The sequence below is a fragment of the Crassostrea angulata genome, chromosome 8 (genome assembly GCF_025612915.1).
Source record: "Crassostrea angulata isolate pt1a10 chromosome 8, ASM2561291v2, whole genome shotgun sequence".
Taxonomy (NCBI): Eukaryota; Metazoa; Mollusca; class Bivalvia; order Ostreida; family Ostreidae; genus Magallana; species Magallana angulata.
In genome coordinates, this window is record NC_069118.1 from 58,999,502 (window position 1) to 59,019,836 (window position 20,335).

Genomic DNA, 20,335 nt, shown 5'->3' on the forward strand with positions numbered 1-20,335 from the left:
TGCCGATTGAGGGTTGCCATTTTTATAAGTTTAGACAATCCACGCTATATATACCTCATTTTACGGGGATCGTGATGGTGCTTTTAAAAAGAATATCATAGGAAAGTAAAGTGACGACATACGTTGGAAAATGTCTGGGGAATTGTCGGTACCGACTTATTTGTTGTAATTCCTATAAAGTTGTTTAGATATAGCATATATGGATTTGATATTTACTGTTATTGTAGAGAAAGAATGCTAATGTCCCTTGTCTTTTTATAATAAGACAATATAACGGTTACCTTAAACGAAAAGGCATTGTAACAATGTCATATTTTAGACGGGGTCACGTGACCCCGTCTTTTAGTTTACTGTCAGCCGAAGTCTCAAACCGGAAGGCACGCGTAGAACACATGAATTGAGTCTACGCGTAAGAAAATAGTGCAGAAACTTTTCATGCATTATAGAAAATATATATTATAAAAACACGCATTAAATCGTTTAAGTCATGTATGTATCACAAAATTAAATAAATCTAATTATTTAAATTATCTACCTAAATATAGTTGTTTTGATTTTCCCGGTTAGTTGAAGTTTTAAAAATTTTCCTTGGGGTCTTATCTTACATAAAATACCGATGTGTCAATTTTTAACAATTATGAAGAACAGTCCCGGCCGGTATTTAGTAAAATTTAGACAAAGTATCAGACAATTGCAAAAAGCCGAATTTTTAAATACTAGATTGAAACAACTAATTCAAACTCATAATATTTGGAACATATTCGAGGAAAATGTGGACAATTACAAATTCAAACTTTCAGGACCCCGTCTTTCAGTACTCTCAGTACTTTGATTTCATAATAACTTGGAGCGGTCAGAATAGAAAATGCACAACTACATAAAATTAAATTCCATCACACACTTGTGATTTTTTTAATTCTTAAAATACGTATATATAATAGTCGTTTTATAGGTTGAATGCGTGATGCATTTTCATTATATGGTCGACACTAAAATCAAGCTGTCAGAAATGCAGAAAATTCAGGTCCCAGAGGCTTCAGCCGTGGGCCCATTGGGGACCTCCGAACCCCCTGCCTTCCTTTGACATACATGCTCTCCTTTCGTGAATGGGTTAACCGTTATTGCTATGAACCGTTGCAAGTTCAAGTTCAAGTTCATTTATTCGCTCAAAACCATTTCAAACATATGGCACATGAGGACAAAAATAACATTAAAATATACATATAAATTGGTCAGAGGTAAACATATATTAATATAAAGTTAATAGAGTTAGGAAAAGTTATACAAAGTGAAATTTTTACATTTACCCCTTTTTTCTCATCAATATACAAGTGTTAATACGGATGTTTCGGTCGTGAAATAACACGTCTTTTTTCATCGCAATCATACGATACAGTAAAATTAGTTCTTAATTTACACTAATCGCAAGATGGCACGATTGTAAGCATACATTTTAACACTGTGAAGACAGCAGCAGAATTTGAATCTTTGAATGTACATGCGGGCCTACCGGTATTATAACATGAATTTTAATTACTTCTAGACCAATATAATATTTCAACATTTACACAACGGCGTTCATAGTTAGATCCTAGACCCCTACTTCAAGAATGAGAGGATTGTTTCATTCTATATTTATTCTCAAGACTTTCTCTCTATATATATATATACATACATACACACCTCTTGAAATTTTCCCAGGGGATCCAATGTTCATTTCTAATTTCTTGAACCCTCTTTATATCTGCACAATTTTGGAACCAAATTAAATAGATGGGGGCGGGAGAGAGTTGTGATTCATTTGGAAAGTCTGAGAAAAACTTTCCCAATTGAGCCAAGGAAAGTCCTCATACCCCCCCCCCCCTCCCCGATTTTAGAAGTCCTTGCATCCTCCCCTCAACTTACAAATGTTGCCAATGGTTTGGAGGGTTATTTTGCAGGAATTTTGAAAATATTTTCAAACACACCTTGCCTTTCAATACCGCATATATATAATATACACTTGTATAGGGTCTTCTTGTATCATTTACCGGTGTATCTTCAAAAAAAATCTTGTATTTTTGGGACCTCACTTTGTTTTCGCTACGACTTAACTTGTACCAACTCTTTTACATGATAACATGACAAACACATGCTGTGTTATTTTTTTTATTTGTATGTACAGCACAGTTCCCCTACAGTCCCGCTTTAGAACGTTAAGTGTGGTCGCGATGTGGTGAACCTGGGCTTGTGTAGCTTCCTGTTCAGTCTGTGAGTCAGGGGGAAGCGAATCTTGCTGTTCTGTAAAGACAAAAAAACCAAACATCTTAAATATCCACATTATAAATACTACAGATAAAAAATCAATGTTGTAAATATCAAAGATGAAAATCAATGCATGTAAATCTAGTAATAAATATATCACTGTAAATATATATGATAAATATCAACAACTTTAATATCAATGCCAGCATCAAGTCATAAAGAAACTCTAGATGATTCAGGTAGATCAGGATATTATTTTCCTTTCTTTAAAATTTAATTCTAAATTCTATAGCCAAGAAAAATGAATGTGGTTAAGAAACTGTTTCTTTTTCACAAAATGCGGCAATTTTTGAATTGTCATTTGGTTTTTTAATTGATGAAGACTGGGAAGTGTGAGAGGGTGAAGGGACAGACACTAGACAACAGTAAATACACATAGTAGAATTTGGGGAGGGGGTGGGGGGTACAGGACCAGAAAGCAGCTGTGAGCATCTAACGAAGCAGCTGTACATGTAAAACAATGCAATGCAATGTAATACCAGTGGACAATGACAAAACTATGCATGAAAATTTGTGGACCAGAGCGATTCCCAATTTTACTTGTCTCACTGGTGGTTAAAAAAACTTGCCCTATGTCCATGCAATTTATTGGGCCCCAAGTTATCAATCAACAAAGATCTATTACTAAATTTCCAGTCAATGTATTACAATTTTTTCTGACTTTTATTGAATAAGATACATTTCTATAATGACTTATCTAACCTCACCAGATTAATTGGGCCCCCAGTTATCTGTAACCTAAGAATTGCATCAGAATTCCCACTTTTGAATATAATTGAAATTCTGATCGCAGTTTCATTACTAATTTGCAATTATCATGGGGCATGAATGCTACATTTAGAAATGTGTGTAACGGTACTGCATTTATATGGTGTGCACGAATAATTCTTAGTGCTCAATAAGCAATTGGTAACTTGACAAAGCCTAGAGTAAGTCCCTTTAGTTTTAATAATGGATATAGCCTGTACTTACGTGGAACTGCTTAATGTTTGGTCGGCGAGTCTTTGAGGCTGCCACTTCTTCCACACGGATGATCTGGATCGTTGATGCTCTTGCTCTGTGACGGGCTCCCATGTCACGGTCTACAACACACAACAGAACGTCGTCAAGGTTACAGATTACAAATCAGCACTATTTCTGTTAAATATTCTGTTTTACCTATACTGGTATAAGCAATGGAAAAAATTAACACTTCAAGATTTTAAGCAGGTTGAGTCACCAACCCCCACCCCTATTATTAAATAAATTATATAAAGAATGAATATTTCTCAATCATTCAATTCACAGTAAATAATCTAATGAAGTTAAATGAACAGAATAATTCACTATCAACATAATGATTCCTCCGCCTAAAATGACATAATTACCTGGCTATTATTGCATTTCTAACACAACCTAACTATAAGTTAGACCCCCCCAGACCCCCTCCTACTTTTTTATTTCTTCCTTCTACTTCAATTTTTAGAGACAACCCTATACACCAACAGCCTTTTCCAAAACTGTCATATGTACATAGTTTAATTGGTCATACAAGTCAAAAAAATATAAATACAGATTTGCGTCTTAAAATATAATCTGGAAGAGAGATTAATCTTTTCACAATTTTTAATATTTTTCTATCAATACAGATTCAATGAAAACTGCTGGAACCCCAAAACAGTAAGAAATTCCTTATCGTCTGTGCTTTGGACAACCTAGAATTTTTTTTAAATCGGGTCATTCTCCGATATTCTCTAAAACAGTCTTTAATATCTCTTTTTTAAAATCTTTATAAGCTTTGATTATCCCCAACCCCTTTAACTTTAAGTGTATATGTTACTTAGCACCAGTAGTTATTGATCAAATAACAGTATTCACGAGTTTACAGCGATGTGTAGCAGCATAGACCTGTTCAGAGGAGGGGTTGTTCATGATACTCGCCAAAGTTTTTGCTACAGGTATAACATAAAATGGCGAGAGTTCTCAAGCACCTGTTAGACACTCCTGATGTAAATGTGGTGCAAATAGTTGTATTTAAGGTACTAGTTTACTTAAAGCACTGGAGTTATTTTCAATACAACTTTACCTAAAGCACTTGAGTTATTTTCAATACAAGTTTACTTAAAGCATTGGAGTTATTTTCAATGCATGTTTACTTACAGCACTTGAGTTATTAACTGTAAAAGTTTACTAACAGCACTGGTTGCATGATCAGTAAGCACAGTATGATTTTACTTTACTTACAGCACTGTGTGATAAATATTTACAGACATTACAACTTAACTTACAGCACAGTGTGATAAATATTTACAGTACAACTTAACTTACAGCACAGTGTGATAAAACTTTACTTACAGCACTGTGTAACAGCACCAGCGGATGTCAGGTCACGGTATTCACGGTACATGTTGTGGATTCCACTACGGGACACGTATCTCAACCAGATGCCAACATTCTTGATCACCAGGGGGTGCTTCTCGTACATCTGTGTAAATTTAAAACAATGATGTTTACATTAGTAAAACATCTACTCACTATATATATATTCATATCGCTTCATATAAATATTAATTTGCCTAATACTAGTATACAGTACATGTAGCTGCTTTTCTAGTAAACTTGGATCTTACTAAGTAAAATTTTAGCAATTATGGAGGGGCAGAGGGCGTTAAATCATCAAGCCCCTTTTCAATTGCTAAAATTTTACTCGACTTGATCTAACCTTCTAAAACCATAGCCCACTTTTTCATTGGCTGCTCAAAAGTTCTGCATCAATCAAATATTTTTTCTTTTGTTTACAGCTTTCAAAGCTGTCAATCAAAAATTTGACACTGCCGTAAACTTTGAGAAAGTCTTCACAATTAAAAACATCCCTTAAATATTTAGTAACTGCTAATTAAATGAAGAAGTGGGTTGTGTTCCAACATCTGTATAATTTTTTTTATTTAAAAATACATTTCATGTTTAAGTCTATCAATGGTATCAGATGATGTTTAACCACAGTTAGAGCAACTCCAAGTATTTCTATCTCACTCCTTCAAAGATTTTTTCTCTTGTGTGTGGATTTAAAGTGCAGGCCTGAGGGCCAATATAAATCTTAAACAAAATCACTACTGATAGTCTTCCAACTTTTCCAGGATATATTTCAATTGTAAGTGAAATTGAGATCAGAAGTTGATATGGCAACAATATCAGCTTGTGAAAATGAAAATAGTTAAATGCTTATCAACTCGTTTATATTTTTTTGAAATGTATGAGAAAATCTGGGATATTTTTGTCCAACAAAACACTCATTACAATGACCTATAAATGAGGTCCGATGAGGGATCAGATGTTGGTGAGGATAATGTTGGCAGATAAAATAGAGTGCAGACATGAACAAAACAGTTACACAGTCTGAAAAAGATGTCACTGCCACAATAGGTATGCATTATACAAAAATTGATGTGTATCTTACACCTTTTGCATTACACTTGAAAAAAAACCTAAATTAAAAGAAAATATATCTCACCTATAGTACATGGAGAAGGGGTGGGGGTGGGGGGGGGGGGGGGTTAATTTTATAAAGTTCATAAAAAGCTTAACTATACAGCTTTTATCCATACTTTTAATGTAATTAATATGTATTGATCCATTCCCATATTGTTTATTCACAATGCGTCTCATTTGGTTATAACGTATGATTTTTACTCAAAAGGAAATGAAATTACTGCCCCAATAGATACGCATCATACAAAACTTGATGTGTATCTTACACCTTCTGCATTACACTTGAAAAACCTAATCTAACAGAGAATATATCACATCTATAGTACATAATGAGGGAGCTTTGTTTGATAAAGTTGATTTCATAAACAGCTTAAATATATAGCTCTACACACATCTTTGTTAGCCTAAGGTTTCTGATCCGCACCGCTCCTCATGAACTCTTGGCATATAGTGCTACTAAAAGTCGAGATTTTTTTCACCAGAGAATCTCCCAGCTTATTTATAATTTAATCAATGAAAGATGCTGTACTTTAACAACACTGATGCAGTAATGGTAGCCTCCATAGACATTGATTTTAACAAGTTGAAATAATGTTTTTATGGCCGAGGATCTGTAGTGATTACAATAATTAGGAATAATGTTAAATGTTACATACAGAATTAATTTATTTGTAGGGTGCGGTACAGTGGAGCCTCAGTTATCCGGACGCTTTCGTTCCCAAGTTGAATCGTCCGGATAGGTGAAGCGTCCGGATATCTGAAATGTGTCTATTGTTGTCATGATTGATATTGTATTTGTATGCAATGGCTCCCAGTGTTGATACTAGTTTTTTTTGCCTTTCATACCATATAGCAACACATGCTAGAGTGAATGTTTTTAAGAGATAAAGAACTCTGCTTTATTTTATTATTTTGTCATGAAATATTAACCGGACAATAATGATAACCGAATTTAGCTGAATTCTTTCTGTCCAAGTGTGATATGTGTGTGAATGCAGTGTGATACACTGTTGTTGGCAATTTTCCAATTTTTGAAAGAGATTTGGGAAGTCAGTGTATTTATACAAGCTACTCATGAGGGTCTAGCACGTAAAAAAGGTGTGAAAATTAATTGACAGGGGTAATCTTTTGTACTGAGTAGGGTATCATCAAATTTTACCGTCCGGTTAAATGAAGCAAGATAAGTAGTAAATTAGTGTTTTGTGGTAAAAACAGACCGTCTGGATCCGGAACGCGAAATTCCGGATAAATGAGACAAAATAACGTATAAAAAATCTGTTCCCTAATAAAATCGTCCGTAAACTGAAGCGTCCGGTTATCTGGCGTTCGGATATCTGAGGCCCCACTGTATATCCTTAATCAATGAGTGCATGCCTTTGCTGGTACATAATTAAGTGTATGCTTGTCATTGAACCATCGTATGCTTTCATGAGGTCTCAATCAGATAGACTAGAAAAAATAAGGGTTTTAAGCTACATGTGTTGGGAAATATTTCGCAATAGGTTTTTGAAAAACAGCATGAAAACATTGTCAATGACATCAGATACGGTATGCATAAATCAAAATCCAGGAAAAAAATCTAACTTTTGATACCGTTCCCGAGTAATGATGTGGATCAACAACCCTTGGCTCGCAAAGATTCTCTATTCATAAATAATAATATATAATGATCGATTAACATTCTGACTGTTTATATTGTATCTTATTTAGTTAAAACTTATGATGATAAATCATTAAAAAAATGTAATGATTTTTTACTCATAAAGGTACATGTATTTCTCCAAAATCCACTGACTCTCTGGAATAAGTCAAGAATTTCCAGTACAACACTATGACCCATGAAAACAAATAAAACCCCGATATTTGTTACCTCTTTACACTGGAGAATTTCGCCCTGGGTCTTCTTCATCTTCTTCAGTTGTGACACGAAGTACCAGAACCTGGACTTAGCTGTACACTTGTCCGGGGCAAAGATCTTCATTTGGTACAGGGCGGGGACCCTGTCCCTGGGGCGGGGCATCATCCGCCCGACCACCTGGTACTCCTTCAACTGTCAATCATAAAAATAACACAGTGTAAACTAATCTCAGAGCCTTTGTGATTTAACATAAACCTGGAACAAAATAAATTTTCCAGCAAGTTACTCATTAACGAGAGCTAATATTGATTCTCTCCAGTCCAATATGTGTTTAAAATCTATATTTTTATTTATTTGCTTCCTTTAAATCGTTCAATCAAGATCGAACGTATATATTCCATAAAGTGTTTCTCTCATTCCACAGCAGCCCCCCCCCCCCCTTCCCCACGTGTTTACATTTATCGTCTATCATAGGTACTTTAAAGGACAATGAACATATGGGCAACTGAATTATCATAAATGGTGATAAAATGTTGCGAATAAACTTCATTTTTTCTACATCAACAATCTAAAATTGACGTTTTAATAAATATATTACATCTCCACGAGCTTTCATTATGGTGGACACGAGGAAAAGACCGGATCTCGCGATTTCTCGCGCAATCTCGCAGGCCCACACCGGAAGTTTAAAATATAGTGCGCGGATCTAATAATCTTTATAAATTGGAAGGCGGATAAAAAACGACGCTTTGTATCTCTACACATTGTGTGTCTTTTATCATAAATTAATTGATCACCATGACAGCATACGTTCTCATTTTATATGTTATGTACATATGCATCATGAGGGGGATTGGGGAGGGGGTTGTGGGTAACCGGGGGGGGGGGGGGGGGGGGTCCAGGACGGTTCGCACTACTTTTCGCGCCGAGATGCACCTCGATGTTTCGCACCTTCCTCGGAGCGAAGCATCTCACGGTATTAAGATATTTTTCTAGTGTTATTATTGCTCTGAAATTAATTATAATCTGTATAAGAATTGAAATAAGTTATGAAAAACATTGAAACGGTGTTTGCATTTGTATATGCGCCGCTAGTACAACGGTTTTTTTCGTTTTCGTTATTTTTTTTGGGGGGGGGGGGTGGGGGGTGTTTGAGGCCCGGGCTTTGAAGCCATGGTGTTATCTTATAGGTTTAGAACAAGAGGTATTAATTGTGTTGTGATAACAATCAGAGGATGTCTTAATTTCACTTGAGATTTACTGTACCTATATTTTTATGAAAAAGTCGGGGTGTTAGTGCAGGAAATAATTACAACAGGTGTAAAGGTGGGGATAATTTAACTTTTCTGCTTCAAACTTTATATCACCGCCTCTGCATCCATTCAACTACAATTTTTGTACTAATTCTGGAATAAAAGTAATGTGTGCTAGTGTTTGATAATTTCCATTCCCATATATATTTATAAATTTATAATTAGGTCATTGCAGAATGAAGAATACACACAAAAATAACACATAGATAGTTCTATATGCAGAATCATTACTACTAGTATAAGGAATAATTTGAGATAAATATTCAGAGACACACTTATTATTGATCTTGTAAGTTTTAAGTTTAAAAGAAATTCATAAATTATCTTCTAAAACAACTTGCAATCGATTGTTTGTATAATTACGTATATGCAAAATAATACAATTTTTAGACGGAGGCTCTATGAGCCTCCTCTATTGCTACCGGTCAGCTCACATGTGACGTCGATAGTGGATTTGACGGACACCACCTAGCGGCAAAAATTGCATTATTCGTTTGGGATTCATATTTCAATATTATTATTAAAATAAATATCTTATTTGCAATTACAATAAATAGAACTATACATATTGCGATCAACAAACATAATTTCTCTCGAAAATTTTAGTCCATATGTCAAATTCCAAGTAAGTATGAATATGCATCAGTTTAAGAATAGCAATGGTGTGTAATCGTTTAGTGGCTATTTATACTTTTTATGCAGCTTCCTGTCCGTGACGTCAAATTATGAGGATTCCTCAAGAACCATCTTGTGTTGACCGAAATATTGAATAATTATGAGATTCAATGGATAAACACGGCGTGGTTCTTAGTCTGTATAGTATATTACTTGCGCATTATCAATTAATCTCCTGAGGAGATATATCTTTCTATGTATAGCTACACTCCCGCCCCCGGCATCGATCCAATAAAATGATTATTCAACAAGTTGAACCACTGCTATGTGAACTTGAGTATTCCCCCAATTAAGTACAGAAAACCGTGATCGTAGCATGGCACATTTTAGTTTAATTTAATCAAGTCATTTTAGTTTACTTGGCATGCATACTAAACCTACTATGAGGATAGTGAAACAAATAAATTAAACATCAAGATTACACCCTTTAACGCAACCCCCCCCCCCCCCCACACACACACACACATTCAATGTGTGCATAGGTAGAGTACCCAGGCCACGTGCTGTGAAGCTTGATTAATCCTGCATTGTCTGGCCAGCGCTGTCGATTTCAAAGGAAGTTGGGAAGTCAGTGTGTTTTTGCAAGCTGATAATTTCGCGTGAAAAAGTGTAAAACATTTGACAGAATGTACATATTTTCTTTTAAAAATGAAGTACAGGGTATTACAAGATCTACCGCGGTATATTATTGCCTGACGTCATGACGTCAGGCATATCTAAGGTTTAAAAGTTGCAATCTCCGAAACAGTGCAGACAATGAGACAAGCTATATCATGATATTTCACAAAAAAGATCAACCGATGCATGTTTAAGATGTCAGCATTTACGTTCATAATTGATGAAAATGTTTTAAGGCATGTAATAACAACAGCGAGCAAGAGTTTTCAAGTTTTCAAGGGACGGTCACCATACAGAGCACGTGTGTAATCCTGATTTAAAAATAGATCAGCATTCCGCCATATTTGAACGGTGAAAAAGGGGGAGGGGTCATCGCAACAAGTTGTAACATATTGTCTTATACGGTACAATGTAAGTAATATTTGGTGTTGGGTTATCATTATTACAAGAGATTCATCAGTTTAGATTAAAACAAATATATATTTATAAAGCTGGAATGTTTACTGGAAGAACTAAATCGCCAAAGCGGGGTGTGACCCGATTTTCGTTCAGTTGGGCGATTTCATTAATCTTGAAAAGGGAACATAACTCGGGTGTCTTACTAAATGTACATTACTACATTTAACAATTACTAATCAAGTGTGTTTCTTAATTCGATAGATTTCTTCCAAAACATCCGATCCAAAGTATTATATACATGTATGTAGCTGTTACAAAACAAATGTCAAAAAATGCATCTAACCCACCCCCACCCCTAATGGATTTCTGCCAATGGATTAGTTCATTCGTTACGTGAACGGTAAAGCAGGATTTCGCGCCTAAATGTCTCATTCATAGTTTTTGCGCGCCGATTAGTTGACGAGTCCGTTGGGATCATGCAAATACCCCAAAGCACACCGTGTGTTTACATCACAGGCACGTAGCATCGGGGGTTGGGGTGAGGGAGGCTGTTTCCTCCTCCCCTCTTTTTTGACAGCTGGCACTTTTCTGAACTTTATAGGATAAATGGAAATATCATGGATTTCCCCCCCCCCCCACCTCCACTTTTGTAGGAGCCTGCAACAATGAAACTGCAAATAGGGAGTTCTAATTGAATTAAAGTTACAGTTAGGGTTTTTTCGTGAATTTGAGAATTCACCCATTTTTAATTGCTTGTCAAGATGATTTTGATGAAGCTGCCCACACACATTCAAAAACAATACGTGTTTGTATACCCTCTCATATTTCATAAGGTTGGAATAATTTTGTTTAGTCAGGCAAGCTTTTTGGAAAGCTATTACTTGTTTCAAATTTAGCTTTAAAGAGATATTACAGCGAATTCTCTTCATCTTGGATATTTCCCTTTTTAAACATAGTTAGATAAAAGAATATAAGTCGTGCATATACTGACAGATTGAATCTTTTTACAGCAAAAAAAACTCGCAATTGCGTGTTAAATATTTTTCCGAAATTCTAAATTTATCTCTAAAATTTTGTTTACACCACAAATAAAATCTGTATAAATTCGTAATATTTTCATCCCTTGCAGAAAGTCACGATGAAATGTTTACAGTTGCTGCGCTAAGCTGTTGATCAAAAGGCTGAGCTAGAAATATTTAATTTTTGGACCGCCTGAAATGATTAAATCAACGGTAATTTTGAGCAAAATTGAGCAAAATGAGCTGTAGCGTCTCTTATATATAAATATTTCATCTCCATAACTTTTTGAAACGCTAAGAAATATATTTGATCACTCTACAATCGAATCATACATTCTGCAAAAGAAAAAGAACAACAACTATGCGAGATTGAGATCATGCATGTATTACCTACATGTAACATTAGGGGTTTTTAAGCAATAACGATTTTTTTCATATGAAAAAGGTTCACTGTTTAAAAGTGTTTATTATTTATATATAATAAATTTTAGTATATATTGTGAATCATTAGGTATAGTACTAACTAACAAAATATTGTTTGTTTGTAATTTGTTTTTGCATATTCCATAAAAGAGCATGAATATGTTAGCAAAGTAGTTTCTGTCCTGTAGTATTTAGTATTGCAAACTCTTCATTGATCAATACTCTAAACCTTCTATTATAATACCTTATTTGAAGAAGAAAAAAAACATTATTATTTTGGAGAGTTGATTTTTATCAACTCTCCTATGCAGTTACTCTGGCAAACCGGAAGTGAAACTGTGTTTGGACCTAACCACAGATCATCGCCGCTGACAAGACCTTGTGTTCGAAAATAATCGATAAATTAGATGTAATGCATTCTGAAGCATTAAATATTATTATAGTTAAATATTGCTTGGATCCATATAATTTTCAAGAAATATTTATATTACTGATACATAGTTTGATGGAATTTATTCTATCTTAAAATATTAGTCAACATGATTCATATGATGTTTTCCTAGAATTCTTATAATTGTCAGAAAAGCCCGAAAATTCATATTATGAAAATATGCGCTATTTGATTACGGATAAGAAACTACTTGGTATGCGAAATTACATATCGTTGATTTTAAGATAAATATCAATCAATGAAATCAACTCCCGTCGGTACTTCAATACTTCGAATTATTAGATAAATCTCCTCCGCAATGAAGCCTCCGTCTCTCAGTACTTCCAGTACTTTGATTATAGTTGCGCTTCTAGTATTCTTCACTATAGAGAGTGTTGGTCATTTAAGATTAAATGGCCAGTATAAATACTAACCATGGTCTCATAATTATCACTTATGTCACCATTATCTGACCACGTCTCCAAATGGAGACGATCTGGAGGATTGGACAGGAATAACTGAGGCTTCGCTGTATAATTAGTCTACTCTTGATAGGTTTTTTTGCAATTCGGCTTTAGAAATTCACAAGATGTTTATGATTCCAAGGGGAAAACTTACTTTTACTTCTTACAAAAATATACTGAGTAGGGATCCATATTTAAAGAAACAAAATCGACATTGGTGATGATAATTATACACGTAGAATTACCAACTGTTGCTGTAAAATTCCCATAAACATATATATATATATATATATATATATATATATATATATATATATATATATATATATATATATATATATATATATATATATATATATATATATATATATATACACTGCACAGATACATGTGTATGTGTTTGATATAAACAGTACACCTATGATGACTGTTTATCTTTCCTTTATATATAAAGTATCCGAACATCCAATTTCCTGTACCTTATTTATAACATTAAAAGGTGTACCTGTCCTTCATATACATATTTTGACAACTTTGACCAGACCTATAAATATTGTATAACGTTAGTAAACCTATATGGCCCAAACAAAGATAACCTTGAATTTTTTACAGAGATATCCGATATTATTGAAGAATTTGAGAGTGGGTTTATAATTATGTGTGGTGATTGGAATTTATTACAGAATTTTGGGTTAGATTAATATTAAGAACAAATCCGGATCGACTTAAAGCTTTGAAATCCAAATTTAATTTGATAGACCCATGGAGAATCTATAACCTAAATGATAAAATGTATACATTGCAAAGGAGAAATCTAATAAAACAAGCCCGACTTGATTTTTTTTTAATTTCTGAGGAACCTATGTCCATTGTATCTCAAGTAAAAATACTCCCAGGATATAGGACTGATCACTCATTATTATTTTTAGAATTACAAATTGATGATTTTAAAAAAGGAAAGGGTTTTTGGCGATTTAATAATTCCCTCCTTAAGGATTATGATTATATTTTACAAATAAAAAATATTAACTCAAAATGAATATAAAGTCAATAATTCAGGTGTAAGTGCATTTTCAATTAATGATGGTTTATTTCTTGAAGTGCTATTAATGAAAATAAAAAGTTTCACAGTAATGTACTCATCTGTCAGTCTTTGGAGAAACTTTAGACGATCTTAACTTAGAATTAGAAAAAATTAGAAGACATGAATTAGAAGGGTTATTAATTAGAACACACTGTACATAGATAGAGGAGGACGAGAAACCGACTACATTGTAGATATTTTTGTGGGCTGGGAAAAAGACAAGAAGAACATAACGAAAATTAGCAATACGGAGGGGAAAATAATTACAAACCAAGAGGGCATTCTAGAGGAAGTTAAATCTTTTTATATGAACTTATATGAAAATAAGGATAGTTGCTTGGAAGATGTAACTTGAACAAAATCCTCCATGGGTATGATATCCCAAATTTAAATTCTGTTATGAAAGAAAAAATAGAGAATAATAAATCAAGGGAAGAAATTCTGACTAATAAGTCTCCAGGATCAAATGGATTTACCGCAGAATTTTTCAAATTCTTTTGGTCAGATTTATGCCAGTTTATTGAGAAATCTTTCCAGTATATAACTTTCAAAATGATATGTTGTCAAATGTACAGTCTCAAGGTATAATATCTATTTTACCCAAAGGAAATAAACCCAGAGAATTTCTAAAGAACTGGAGATCAATTTCGCTATTAAATGTTACATACAAACTATTATCTACAGTATTAGCCAATCGTATAAAACCACTGTTAAATACACTAATTCATGAAAATCAAAAAGGTTTCTTGGCTGGCAGATACATAGGAGAAAATACAAGGCTTCTCTATGATTTCATACACTATTGTAATGAGAAATGTAAACCAGGCTTAGTTTTATTGATAGACTTCGAAAAAGCCTTTGATTCAGTGTCATAGAATTTCATATATAAGGTTCTTAGTTCAAAAATAACATTACAGCTTCTCAAATAAAAGTCTAAGCATATCTATGTTAAAATTACTATATTTTGATTTTTTCAGGGCTAAGTAAAACATTTTTGTGGACGTTTTAACGTGCGAAATTATGTCTTCTGGTTTTTCAATATCATCATTTATTCTACACCACATCTTGTTTTTATAAATTCTAAGTGCTACAAACGATATAACATTATTATAAACGATAACTTTGTTATTGATTTCTTTATATAGTCCAACAATTACATGTTTCCATGAAACAACAAAATGTAAGATAATGCTAACAATATTCCATATTTTTTTGACATTTGTACAATCATATAGTAAATGTTTAATTGTTTCATTAGAGTGCTTACAATACAAGCATGTACTAGAATCGTTTTTCCATTTACTGAGATAGTCTCTACTTATAAGTATGTTGTTTAATAGTTTATAGTTAAATTCTGCGATTTGTTTGTCAAACATGTTAACGACTTTGTTTATATAAATGTTTTTTATCCATTCTGATCCTTCAATATTAAGGTCCTTAAGTATTTTCTTGATATAGTATGGCTTTTCAAATTTGTGATCTCTAAAAATCTTATAGTAAAATTTACATTTTTTTATCACCTATCGATTCATATATGTTACCATGAAATAGAAACTGCTGTCTGTGAATAACAGTCGTATGTTTAGCCAGACCTAGGTCAAACTGTTTTTTAAATTTATGAAATACGTTTTTCATTATAAAATATTCACAGATTAAATTGTTCTTTTATGAACTATGATTAACAATGTATCACAAAACTGATATGGGCTTAATATGTTTAATATGAGTACATGTATACATCTTCTGGATTGTGAATCTGCGGTCTGTGAATAACAGTCGTATCTTTAGCCAGACCTAGGTCAAACTGTTTTTTAAATTTATGAAATACGTTTTTCATTATAAAATATTCACAGATTAAATTGTTCTTTTATGAACTATGATTAACAATGTATCACAAAACTGATATGGGCTTATGTTTAATATGAGTACATGTATACATCTTCTGGATGTCTAGTATTCATGTATCTTCTTTATTTTCCAATTATAAATTAATTTCATTTTCCACGCTACTGGAGGGTTTCTGTCTCTCCAGTGGAGCTGCTATAGGGGAAAACTAGGACTCTGTAAGATGTGTGATGATATCCCCTGTGGCAGCAAACATATGTACATGTATTTCATTTTATGAACGTCATTATTTAATTCAAGGACGAAAATCATACATCATATTATATTTGTTTAAATGAGATAGTCTTTTCGTTATATACGTATACTTTTATATTTTCTATAATATGTCAAACATTACATTATATATTTTTCTTTCTGTTCTATCGTTACTATTATAAATACTTAAATGTGTCATCCTGCGAGATGATTTAGAAAAACTACTTTTTCTGTGTATTATTAATATTTCTCTTTATATGCTTGTATTAATGACATAAATCAAACTGAATATATATATATATATATATATATATATATATATATATATATATATATATATATATATATATATATATATATATATGTATATTATTGATATTAATTATAACTTATCAGATCCAGGGGGCCCCTGTTGCCTCGCTTGTAATGTAATTTATTGAATAAAATATATATATGTCAAAAAAAAAAATAAATATATAAGGTTCTTAGATTCTTTTAATTTTGGAGATATAAACTTCATTAAATGGATTAAAATACCTTTTTTAGAGTGCAAGGCTACGCGTTATTCAACATGGTTTTTTTCTCAGAATTTTTTTCAATGAAACGTGTGTGTAGACAAGGGCGTCCAATTTCCTCGTATCTTTTTCTGCTATGTGCGGAAATTATGGGAATCTTGATTAGAAATAATAACTTAATTAAGGGAATATTAGTTAATGATAATGAATTTAAGTTGCTGCAATATGCAGATGACACGGTACTTACTTTAGATGGCACACATCATTCACTAAAATCTGCTTTATCACTTGTAGACCAGTTTGCAAAGTTTTCGGGCCTGAGGCCAACAATTGATAAGACTGCATGTGTACTAAAATTGGTCAATTAAAGAACAATGCACTAGTTGAATTTTTTGTCCGGAATATAATATTAAATAGTCACAGGAGCCTTTTACAGTTTTAGGAATTACCCATTGTGTTGATTTGGATAATGATATAATGATTGACTTAAACTATTCAAATAAACTTCAGGAAATAAAGCGAATGATATCTTCATGATCTAGAAGGTCTTTAACAACACCAGGTAGAATAACTGTAGTAAAAACACTAATCATTCTTAAAATAACACACCTGTTGATTAGCATACCCAATCCTCCAAGTAAAACTATACTTGAAATTGAAAGGAATTGCAATATATATGGAATTCTAAAACACATAAAGTATCAAAAAATTGAATCATTCATAGTTATGAAAATGGTGAGCTACAAATGTTATGCCTTAAACCTTTTATGCAAAGCCTTAAAAGTACCTGGATTTGAAAATTATTTATTAACAATTGTTTATCAGCATGGAAGACTTTTATAGAGTGCTCTTTTCCAAAGATTGTTAATATGTCACTATTTGGCAATATGTATACCAAGAAACTTGCTTGTCTATGTACCAATATGTTTTGGAAAGATGTACTGTATGCATTTTATGAATTTAGAAAATGTATAGATACTGAAATGTCAATTCAGAATCCACTGTGGTACAATGAACAAGTTAAAATTGAAGGTAAATGCATATTCTTTAAAACATTGGTTTGAAAAAGGTATATATTATATAAGTGACCTCTATCAGCCTAATGGCCAGATGATAATGAGTTATGAAGAATTTTGTACACAGTATTATAGTATTACAGTACCATTTACTACCTTTTATGTACTATCTAACTGTATACGGAAAATTATTTTGCCTTTTGACTCTGATGACCTTATGTACAATTCGCCTTTTTACCCGTCTTTTTCAAAAATAATACGCGAGAGCAAAAACGGCTCAAAAGATATAAATAATGAATTTATTGTTAAAAAATGGAACAAACCAAAAAGTGAAAAAAAAATGGGAATTGATATTTCATCTTCATGTTGATCAAAACTGGTGGAAAAAATTGTTTATCATTTTAGTTATACAGTCAAAGGAATGTATAGAGTAAATCTTTAAAAATCTTCTTCTCAGAAACTAATCAGCCAGGAAAGCTGCAACTTGTGTGGAAGTACCCTCAGGTAGTGTAGATTCAAAGTTGTGAAAATCATGATCCCCGGGGGTAGGTTTGGGCCACAATGGGGGGTCGAAGTTTAACATATGAATATATAGAGTAAAAATTTAAAAATCTTCTTCTCAAAAACCAATCAGTCAGGAAAGCTGAAACATGTGTGCGCGGGGGTGTTAAGGAAGCATATGGAATCTGAGTTAAATGTAATTCCGTTAAATCACAAACCTTAGTTATTATGTACATATTCAAATATCTAAGCAACGAAACGTAGACCAAAAACAAATAAAAAATACTGAAGACAATTTTCTTCCAGAAATTAGTTTGTATTACGTAGATTTACACATTGATGACGTCATGACTAAAAGTTGAATGTCATGTGAATTTGATCGGAAAGCATTGTAAACATATTCAAAATATAACTTATCTAAGAACTCTAATAAAGTATTGTGGTGTGATTTATTGAGAATTGAACATAAGAATATTGGGGAAGATGTTAGTTTTATCAGTCATTCGCTGAAAGGTATGTAAAGTTGCTTTTATTTCTCGGCCAGGCTTTCCTCTGTCGTTGTTTACGATATAAAAATACGACTAAAGCAACACTACCCCGTATATATTGAACTTGAAATTTTATACGTATCGTTAGTTTGATCAATGCTTAAATTGAAAAGTGCTGCTAGAATCCCATGTTGTGTGTTGTTTTGATGCAATTTGCTGTTTTCCGTGCAAACTTTATAAAAGTTGGGAAGGTTTTACGAGAACCGGATGAATAACTTTTAATAAGGAAAAACATAGGATTCTAGCAGCGGTTTTGATTAAATTGAGATGTTTTGCCTTCACTTGGTATGTTTATTTTATTTTGGAAACCGCGGGGTAGTGTTGTTTTATCTCATTTTATGTTAAGGAATATACGTAAGCTATTTATAGTTGTCACGTGTTAATGCACCAATGTGGCAGTAATGTACTACCCGATTATATTCACTGACATCTATTTTAAAGGATAATACAAAGTCTTTGATCTTATTCAAAATAATTATTTGATTCCACGATTTTGAATACAGCAGTCAAAATAAGACGCTAAATTGCCCATATGCTTCCTTATCACCCCCGCGTGGAAGCATCCTTATGTAGTGTAGATTCAAAGTTGTGAAAATAATGACACACCCTGGCGTAGGGTTGGGCCACAATGAGGGGGGGGGGGGTCAAAGTTTTACATAGGAATATGAAGAATAAATCTTAAAAAATCTTCTTCTCAGAAACTAATCAGCCAGATGATTTTTTATAATTGTTAAGACTTTGCAATTGAACCCAGGACAATTCTTCGGCCTGAAAAGAAGGTTCAGATATATCCCATATATAAACAATTGTTAAGGATCTTTTTGAGAACTGCAATGCATGTGATATGACTATAAAATCATCCTGTTGGAAAAGGGACTAATGATTATAAACATAAGAATATCCAGGGGAAAATGGATTTTATTAATACAGGATCTAAATGTATTATTGAACATTGTCCAGATGGTTTGTATTATGAGTCCATTAAGCTGATTTCATCATACCTATTGTTCCTCAGGTGAGCGATGTGGCCCATGGGCCTCTTGTTTAACATAAAATAACGTGTTTTAAAATGTCGTTAGTTCGGCCAATATGAGAATATGTGTATGATAAGTTGAAATGGAATTATTGTACAATGGGTTCGCATTGGTATATCCAAGATCATCTAATTTAACCTTCAAATGAATTTATAGATAAGGGGATAGAACAGACCCGTCAATCATCAAAGATATTGGTTTACAAGACAATGCATTAAAAGGTACAACGAACCTTCAACAAAATGAACTGAGTGCATACCATAATGTTATAACAGTGTCATGTTGTAATTTTGAATTTACCGCGTGGCATTGTCATGTTGTAAATTTTGCATTTACTGCCTTCCGGTAAATTCAAAATGTACAACATGACATTGATTCATGATTTGACTTCATCTTTATTCATTATATTTACTTATTCACTAGTACTCCTTGTAGGGCTCAATTTTCGTGAAATTCGCAGGTATCCTTTACGTACAAATTAACTGTCCAAACGAATTATGAAACACAATATATTTTTTTAAATTTATTATACATAGAAGCATGTCCAAGAAATAACACCCATGACA

The 20,335-nt window shown here is 33.0% G+C and overlaps 1 protein-coding gene across 1 annotated transcript; it reads right to left on the minus strand.

Annotated features, from left to right (window-relative positions):
• Positions 1-2,135: 2,135 nt before the first annotated feature.
• Positions 2,136-8,300, minus strand: LOC128161680 (60S ribosomal protein L18a-like). The gene is made up of 5 exons (XM_052825044.1): positions 8,229-8,300; positions 7,643-7,822; positions 4,639-4,768; positions 3,277-3,386; positions 2,136-2,280 (listed from the first exon to the last, which is right to left on the minus strand). The coding sequence occupies exons 1-5, from the start codon at positions 8,244-8,246 to the stop codon at positions 2,188-2,190; spliced, it is 531 nt and encodes a 176-aa protein (XP_052681004.1). The 5' UTR covers positions 8,247-8,300; the 3' UTR covers positions 2,136-2,187.
• Between the last annotated feature and the right edge of the window lie 12,035 nt (positions 8,301-20,335).

What these genes read in the sequence shown, in the direction of transcription:
- LOC128161680 (XM_052825044.1), bottom strand. An exon ending in AAATTCTCCAGTGTAAAGAG is followed by an intron (nt 4,769 to 7,642) that starts GTAACAAATATC and finishes AAATTTACACAG; the next exon opens with ATGTACGAGAAGCACCCCCT. An exon ending in CAAACATTAAGCAGTTCCAC is followed by an intron (nt 2,281 to 3,276) that starts GTAAGTACAGGC and finishes TTGTCTTTACAG; the next exon opens with AACAGCAAGATTCGCTTCCC.